This window comes from Gekko japonicus, unplaced genomic scaffold, assembly GCF_001447785.1.
Source record: "Gekko japonicus isolate JY-2015 unplaced genomic scaffold, Gekko_japonicus_V1.1 scaffold1096, whole genome shotgun sequence".
Taxonomy (NCBI): Eukaryota; Metazoa; Chordata; class Lepidosauria; order Squamata; family Gekkonidae; genus Gekko; species Gekko japonicus.
The window spans coordinates 223,058-231,993 of record NW_015161985.1 but is presented as its reverse complement, the minus strand read 5'-3'; the positions used below and the strand labels follow the sequence as shown (position 1 = coordinate 231,993).

The following is an 8,936-nucleotide window of genomic DNA, read 5'->3' as shown; positions in this document are numbered from 1 at the left end:
TCCTATTTCACTCCAGTCTGTCACTCAGACTTTCATTTAACTTTTGTTTCCTTATACATTCAACTTTTCTTCATACACAGAACTTAACTCTTGTATCACACACAAGACTGTCTCTCTCCCTCAGACCTCAGAACGAACTAACTTATCAACTGTCTTTATCAACTGTCAAACCTCTAACTGTCACTCCTGAAGGACATACCCATTCATCCACTCAGAAACCCTTTCTAAAACCCCTCCCCCTCTTTGTCAATCACCAATCACACAACACTTTTCTCTTCAAGCACTCTAGTCCATCACACAGCCATGCAACCAAACTTTTAAAGAGACACACAGACATATAAAACAAGGAATCATTACATATCCCCCCCTTGTCCTTTAAGTGGAACACATCTCTTTGTCCAAAGGGATGGGTGTAGCTTCTTCTGGCTTCATGAAGTTCGGATAGTCTTTATACTGCCAGTTCAGTTCAGTTGCTGTTTTTATGTTCTGTATGTATTTAAACTCTGCTCAAGTTCTTCTAAAAGTTGTTTTAATGATGTCCATTTGTTTTGATAGGGCTGATTTTGATGGTTTTATAATGTAATTTTATCATAGAATCCTGGAATCATAGAGTTGGAAGGGACCTCCAGGGTCATCTAGTTCAACCCCCTGCACAAGGCAGGAAATTCACAAATGCCTCTTCCCCACAACCCCAGTGCCCCCTGCTCCACGTCCAGAAGATGACAAAAACCCTCCAGGATCCCTGGCCAAACTGGCCTGGAGAAAATGACCCCAAAGTGGCGATCGGCATCTCCCTGGGCGTGTAACGAAGGGCCACAAGAACCAAGCGCTGAGGCAACCCTTCCTGCCCTCCCTCCCTCCCTCCCGCTATCGTGTATGTTCTGAATGGTTATCTGCCTTGGTGACCCGTTGTAAGGACAGAAAGTAGGGTTGGCAGGTCCGTTTTCATCCCCAGCAGGGGGCGTTCCCAGAGGGGGTGGGGTATCCCCAACGTGATGATGTCCCATTGGGGACGTCCTGGCTCCAAGCCCTGCCCCTGCAGGGACGGTCCCACTGGCTGTGAGCTGCAGCCGGAGGGCCCTGCCTGCCCGATTGCTTCCCCGCTGGCTGCCTGCACTTAAAGGGGCTCCCTTTAAGTGTACGCAGGGCTATTTTGGGGCAGGAACGCACAGGAATGGAGTTCCGGCTGGCTCCCGAGTTGGCCACACCCCGCAGGAACTCATTAGCATAACAGGCCACACCCAGCAGCAGAAACCCATTAGCATAATAGGCCACACCCAACAGCAGGAACTCATTAGGATTGGCTACATTAGGGGTGTGTGGCCTAACATGCAAAGGAGTTCCTGCTCCAAAAAAAGGCCCTGGGTTTTGACAACAAACAAGGTAAACAGAATAAGAAGCAAAAGGTGGGTGTGGCTGGATGACCACACTTCTGGTAACACGGGGGTGCGGCCTAATGTGCTAATGAGCTGTGCTGTCATGGGTGTGGCCTAATATGCTAATGAGTTCCTGCTGTTGGGTATGGCCTATTATGCTAATGGGTTCCTGCTGGGCATTTTCGACAAAAAGAGCCCTGAGTGCACGCAGCCGGAGGCTTCCACCTGCCCGATCTCCGAATGGCAAAAGAGAAGGGAGAGGGGTGGCTGCAGGTGTTTGGGCTTGGGGGCGGGGATTCCCCCCGGCCAGCCTGCCGGCGGCGGGTTGAACCCCCCCCCAAAAGTGGGTAATTCCCACCAAACTGGGGGGGGGGGGTCTGGCAACCCTAGCAGAAAGATAGGATACCAATTTCGTAAATCAACAAATATAAGTAAATAAATAGAACCTCCACGTGCAGGAACAGTATACTGCTGAATGCATGCTGCCGTAACAACAGGGGGAGACTTTGACCTCCGTGTCCTGCTTAAGGGCCTTCCAGGGCCACTGGGTTGGTCACTGTGTGAAACAGATTACAGGGCTGGATTGTCCATTGGTCCGATCCTGAATTTCATTCCGTCTCTAGGGTAGATAGTTGTGAGGTATTTGAAAGATCAAAACGACATGATACTCCTCACATGTGTTGGGTCACAGATGCGTGACCAGGCTCAGTCAGACGGACATTGGGGGGACTCACCTTAGAAAGCGCTCAGTGCTGCGAAGGGCGAGATGGTGCTTCCAGCCTCCCTCCCATTCAGAATTGCCAACCCCCCCGGGCAGGGAATCCATTTGCTCGCTGCCTCTCTGAGTGATGGTGTGGGAAATTTTAAAAAGAACAATGCCAGGTGTGGCATCCAGTAAAAAACCCCACAGATGTGATGTAGGGTAGCTCTAGGAATTGCCGGAAACTCAATAAATCTATGGTTTTACCATAAAGTTTCCGGCAATTCCTAGAGCTACCTGACGTCCCTTCCTGTATTTGTACTGGAACTAACAGGGGGCTACAGCTGGTGTTGTGGGCCTCCTTTATCCCCACCCACAGCTTTCCCACTGGTCTCCCGGCATTGTCTCCCCTCCATTTTGGCTCTGCATCTTGAGATTTTACTGCACCTCCGCAAACTGCACATTGGACCCTGAGAGGTTACAAGCCCGCCTATCTCTGTCACTGTTTCTACACACCTTCTACACATCAATTGGGTGGACATCTCCTGGGATTGTGACTGTCTTTAGGGCCCCAATCCTCTTTTCTATTTCAGAGGGCTTTTCTGTTCAGGTAAAAGTGTCGCACTGTACAAAAGGCTTCACCAACTTACTCGGAGAAATGATTAGAGACTAGGTGAGCCAGTTTGGGGTAGTGGTTAAGTGTGTGGACTCTAATCTGGGAGAACCGGGTTTGATTCCCCACTCCTCCACTTGCAGCTGCTGGGTGACCTTGGGCAAGCCATAGTTCTGGCACAACTGCTCTTGAAAAAGAGTGGTTCTCGAAAGAGCTCTCTCAGCCCCACTGACCTCACAGGGTGCCTGTTGTGGGGAGGGGAAGGGAAAGGAGTTTGTAAGCCGCTCTGAGACTTCCTTGGGAAGTGAAGGGCGGGGGATAAATCCAATCTCTCCTTCTTCTTCTTGTCTGTCCTGCTGTGTGTAACTTATTTGTAAATAGGATCCTCGTATGTAGTTTCTGTACCGTTTCATGTGTCATGTGAATACTTCTGCTCTGCTTCAGTTCTTTCTGGTGGTTCCAGACTTCTAAAATCCTAACGTGTTGGTTATTGAATGCCCAAGGTTGCCAACTCTGGGGTGGAAAACACCTGGAGACTTTGTGGGTGGAGCCAGGAGAGGGCGGGGTTTGGGGAGGGGAGGGGCATCAGCAGGGCATCATGCCATAAAGTCCACCCTCCAAAGCAGCCATTTTCTCCAGGGTAACTGATCTCGGTTGTAATAGCAGATCTCCAGGTGCCCCCTGGAGGTTGGCAAGGCTCTGGAATGCCCCATTTTGTCACCTGTACTGCCTCTCTGTGTGTAATTGGCCTTGAGTCCTTGTGGGCGATCAATAACGTTCATAAAATAAAATAAATTTTCACATCAATTTTATTGATGAAAATGTAGATGGTGCCACGTGTATCGTGACCTCTGATGTTGGTCACATGTCGAGATCGTTTTTTCTGGAATGTTCTGGATTTCTCTGGTGATGGGCGAGAGGGAGTGGATCATGGCCTCTTGGGTCCACCGCTGGTCGGGGATGCCATGACTTGGGCGTGGCAGGCCTGCGCCAGGCCACCGATGAGGTTCAAGAACTCGCCGAAATCCAAGGAGCCGTCATTGTTCATGTCGAGTTTCTTCATCATGCGATCCACGATGGCTGGGTCCTTCTGGTTCTGAAAGGAACAGAGGAGGGTTAGAGGGAGGTTTATGGGGGGGGGGGATCTCAGACTTGTCTGAGACCCGGACATAAAAACATAAGAGAAGCCATGTTGGATCAGGCCAGTGGCCCGTCCACTCCAACACTCTGTGTCACGCAGTGGCTCAAAACCAGGTATCATCAGGAGGTCCAGCAGTGGGGCCAGAACTCCAGAAGCCCTCCCACTCTTACCCTCCCCCCAGCACCAAGAAGACAGAGCATCCCTTGCCCCAGACATAAGAACATAAGAGAAGCCATGTTGGATCAGGCCAGTGGCCCATCCAGTCCAACACTCTATGTCACGCAGTGGCTCAAAACCAGGTATCATCAGGAGGTCCAGCAGTGGGGCCAGAACTCCAGAAGCCCTGCCACTCTTGCCCCCCCCCCCAAGCACCAAGAAGACAGAGCATCACTGTCCCAGACAGAGTGTTCCATTTAGACTTTGGGGCTAATAGCCACTCATGGACCCCTGCTCTTAAGAACATAAGAGAAGCCATGTTGGATCAGGCCATGTTGGATCAGTTCGACAGCCCTGCCCTAGAGTCAAATCCGTTTAATCCTATACAGTGAAAGCGGCCTTGAATTAAGCCGTGGGCCAAACGAATCTCTTGCGGTAGGATTGCTTTATGGCTATGTGGGCGGTACTTGCTGCGGAAAGTGGGCGGGGCTATCCTGGCTTCTGTAGCCCCACCCAATTTGGGGAGGGGTTCTGACCGTGCTCCATGATACTGTTGGGCCTTGCAGGTACTCTAGCAGGTTCAGCTCTGGTGGGCCCGTTTATGGCCAAGATTTCCTCTAAGGCAGGGGTGTCGAACTCATTTGTTATGAAGGCTGGATCTGACATAAATGAGACCTTGTTGGGCCGGGCCACGTGTGTCATAAAATGTAATGCCAGGTAGCGGAGATATAAACTTTATAAAGGACACAAACACAAAGGGTTTTTTTTTTACTTAAAATAAAAAAATGCTTAAAACATTAGCACTCTTGCAATATTTTGTTTATTTCACAGTATCTGATAACAGACACCTCTTGTTCTGATTGATTGCATCAAAACGTCTGTGCTGTTGCAATCTCGAGTATGCTGTTCAAGTGCGTATCTGTAAGCTGCAAACCTACTTTTGATTTATTGACATTCACCACAGAAATCTCAGGCTCAGAGCGCTGAGTCTAGGACCCAGGTTAAAACGTGAAATGGCGGAGTGATTAAGAGAGTCTGGCGAAGGAAGCTGTGATGCAGCAGCAGCAGCAGAACTGGAAGCAGGAGATGGCCAGTTCCACTGCGGGCCTGATGGAACCCCCCCGGGGGGCCTAATCTGGCCCCTGGGCTGCATGTTTGACACCCCTGCTCTAAGGTGTGGAGTCTTGTGAGCAAAAATTCTACTTTGTGAACTCCTGGCATTAAGAAGAGAACAAGAAGAAGAGATTGGATTTATACCTTGCCCTTCACTTGGAGTCTCAGAGCGGCTTACAAACTCCTTTTCACGGCTCTTTTTGTAGCAGGAACTCCTTTGGATATTAGGCGACACACCCCTAATGTAGCCAATCCTCCAAGAGCTTACAGAGCTCTTCTTACAGGGGCTACTGTAAGCTCTTGGAGGATTGGCTACATTAGGGGTGTGTCGCCTAATATCCAAAGGAGTTCCTGCTACAAAAAGAGCCCTACTCCTTTCCCTTCCCCTCCGCACAACAGACACCCTGTGAGGTAGGTGGGGCTAAGACAGTTCTCCCAAGAACTGCTCTTTTTCAAGGACAGCTCTGACAAAACTATGGCTTGCCCAAGGTCATCCAGCAGCTGCAAGTGGAGGAGTGGGGAATCAAACCCGGTTCTCCCAGATCAGAGTCCGCACACTCAACCACTACACCAAACTGGCTCACAATTAAAGTTGTGAGTGAGCAATTTGGCTACTGCATAAATTACTTTGCTCGGGAGCCCTCCTTCCTGAGCAAAGACAAAAAACGTGTGAGCCGGAGGCGAAAAAACTGCGAGCTAGCTCACACTGACTCAGCTTAGAGGGAACATTGGTTACGGTGGATGGCGGGGACGGGTTTCAGCCCTTCTGCCCGATACAAAGGGAACGTCCTACCTTCGTGAAAGACGCCAGCTCGGTGTCCATGAATGTCACAAACTCGCGTTTGGAGAGGGAACAAGCGTTGCCATCCCGGCCGGCGTAGCGCTGGAAGACAGCCAGCAGCGACTCGATGCAGCGTTCGGTTTCTGTAGGGCCACCGGCGTACTTTGACGACTGTGGATGACAGAGGTTTCAGTTTTTTATTTCGAAAACGACTCACCCTGTACCTGCTGGGGTATCGATAAGGCACTCAGACATCTGCTGGCCGTAATAGGAAATAAAGAGTATTCATCCTCAGATCACTCAATCGTTCCAAGTGCAGGGGATGACTCGCTTTCAAGGGAGGAGGCCTGTTGCATCTATGAATGAGTCACTCCTTTGGACATACCTCCCTCCAGCTGAGAGTCAAGCCTAGAACCAAGGGGCAGGTTAACACTAAGGGCCTCAGAGTAACGGTAGAGCCCAGCTGCTAGATCATAAGAACGTAAGAGAAGCCATGTTGGATCGGGCCAATGGCCCATCCAGGCCAACACTCTGTGTCACACGGTGGCCAAAACCTAGGGGCCATCCAGAGGTCCACGAGTGGGGCCAGAACTCCAGAAGCCCTCCCTCTCTTGCTCCCCCCAAGCACCAAGAATACAGCGTAACACTGCCCCAGACATAAGAGCAGAAGAGAAGCCATGTTGGATCAGGCCAATGGCTCATCCAGTCCAACACTCAGTGTTACACAGTGGCCAAAACCCAGGGGCCATCCGGAGGTCCACCAGTGGGGCCAGAACTCCAGAAGCCCTCCCACGGAAGCCCCCCAAGCTCCAAGAATACAGAGCATAACTGCCCCAGACATAAGGATGTAAGAGAAGCCACATTAGATCAGGCCAATGGTCCATCCAGTCCAACACTCTGTGTCACACGGTGGCCAAAACCCAGGGGTCATCAGGAGGTCCACCAGCGGGGCCAGAACTCCAGAAGCTCTCCCTCTCTTGCTCCCCCCAAGCACCAAGAATACAGCGCAACACTGCCCCAGACATAAGAGCAGAAGAGAAGCCATGTTGGACCAGGCAAATGGTCCATCCAGTCCAACACTCTGGGTCACACAGTGGCCAAAACCCAGGGCCCATCAGGAGGTCCACCAGAGGGGCCAGAACTCCAGAAGCCCTCCCTCTCTTCCTCCCCCCAAGCACCAAGAAGACAGAGCATCACTGCCCCAGACACTTCCTCTGCTCTGTATGTTTATCCAAAATTGATGCAAGGATCAGTCTAGTCTTCCTGTTTCCAGCTATGGCTGGTCTGATCTTTCGGTCTAGTCGATTTTTATATCCTGTCCTTCCTCTAAAGAGTTCAGGGTGTGTCTATTTTGACCTCACAACATCCCTGCAAGGTAGGTTAGGCTGAGGGAGAGAGACTGGCCAAAGTCTAGCTAAGTCAGCTTCACGGCAGAGTTGCAATTGGGGGTCTCCCAGGTCTCAGTCTGACATTTTAACCACGATGCTGCACTGGCTGTGGATCTGAAAACACGCTTGCCGCAAAGACTTTCAGGTGCGTGAATGAAAGGTGTCCGTAATCCCAATCTGGAAGTAAAAGAAGACCCTCTGCCGCTGTTTTGACAACACTGACGGCTAGTCAGATCTCACAAGCTAAGCAGGGTCAGCCTTGGCTAGGATCTGGAAGGCAACGTCCGAGCAATACCAGGGGTGCTATGTAGATGCAGGCAATGGCAAACCACCTCTGAATGTCTCTTGCCTTAAAAACGAATCTAGCTCGCCACCTAGTGGTGGATAACTCTAAAAAAGCTAGACCTTCTGGCTGCCAGACATAGGATCTCTTAGCTATACTACACAGTGCCATATGCAGAGGTCATTTTGGGGGTGATTGCGGGGGATCGCAGTTCCCCCGGGTGAGGTACGGGGGCGGGGCTTCTGCTTCCGCCCCCCCGCTTAGGGCCCTCATTCAGCCAGGAGGAGGCAGGAGAAGAGGGAAGGTAAGTTGCTTCCTCCCTGCCTCTCCCCACCCCTGCCTGCCTGGGGCCAGGAAGGGCCTTGGCGGGGCTTCCTCGCACTCCCGCCGGCCTTGCAGGTCCACCACCGGGCCCCTCATGGAGCTCGGCAGTGGAGCTGCAAGGCCGGCGGCGGCCAGGACCGTTGGGGGCAGGGTGTGTGGCCTTATGACACACTTCCGGTGATGTCAGGGGGTGTGGCCTTATGGCACACTTCCAGTGATGTCAGGGGGTGTGGCATATGCTAATGAGTTATGCTAATGACTTCCCCTAGCTCTTTTTCTATGAAACAACCCCTGGCCATACAATATTGTTGTTGTTGTTGATGATGATAATTCAGAGATGTAGCCTGTTAAGCAATATTCAGTGGAGTCTAATTCCACAGAGATCAAGCCAGAACGATTGATCATTCAGAATCAAGGCAGGCAGGTATCCCAGTGGGTATGAACTTCAGGCTGAAAGGAGCCTTTAATGATGAAATTAGAGTTGGGATTGTCTGGGGCAAGGGATGCTCTGTATTCTTGGTGCTTGGGGGGGGTCAACAGTGGGAGGGCTTCTAATGTCCTGGACCCACTGGTGGACCTCCTGATGGCCCCTGGTATTTCTGGCCACCGTGTGACACAGAGTGTTGGACTGGATGGGCCATTGGCCTGATCCAACATTGGCGTCTCTTACGTTCTTATGTCTGGGGCAAGGGATGCTCTGTATTCTTGGTGCTTGGGGGGGCAACAGTGGGAGGGCTTCTGGTGTCCTGGACCCACTGCTGGACCTCCTGATGGCTCTTGGTATTTCTGGCCACTGTGTGACAGAGTGTTGGATTGGATGGGTCATTGGCCTGATCCAACATTGGCTTCTCTTATGTTCTTATGTCTGTAGCAGGAGAAAAGAGCAAGAGTCCAGTAGCACCTTGAAGACTAACAAAATTAGTGATAGATCAAGATGGGTAGCCATGTTAGTTTGAGGTCCATCAGTGGCTCTTAGCCACAAGGTATAGATAGGAACTCTCAGGCTGGGTCAAGTGATGCTCTGTATTCTTGGTGCTTGGGGGGGCAACAGTGGGAGGGCT

General features: G+C 51.2%; 1 protein-coding gene across 1 annotated transcript in view; it reads right to left on the bottom strand.

The window, feature by feature from the left end:
• Positions 1 to 3,480: 3,480 nt before the first annotated feature.
• Positions 3,481 to 8,936, bottom strand: part of LOC107126261 (protein S100-A11-like) — a 12,746-nt gene continuing 7,290 nt past the window's right edge. Inside the window, exons 2-3 of the mRNA XM_015429803.1 lie at positions 5,893 to 6,051; positions 3,481 to 3,785 (exon numbers count right to left, since the gene is read on the bottom strand). Coding sequence (XP_015285289.1) covers positions 3,618 to 3,785; positions 5,893 to 6,051 — 327 coding nt within the window. The 3' untranslated portion in view covers positions 3,481 to 3,617. The remainder of the gene's footprint in view (positions 3,786 to 5,892; positions 6,052 to 8,936) is intronic.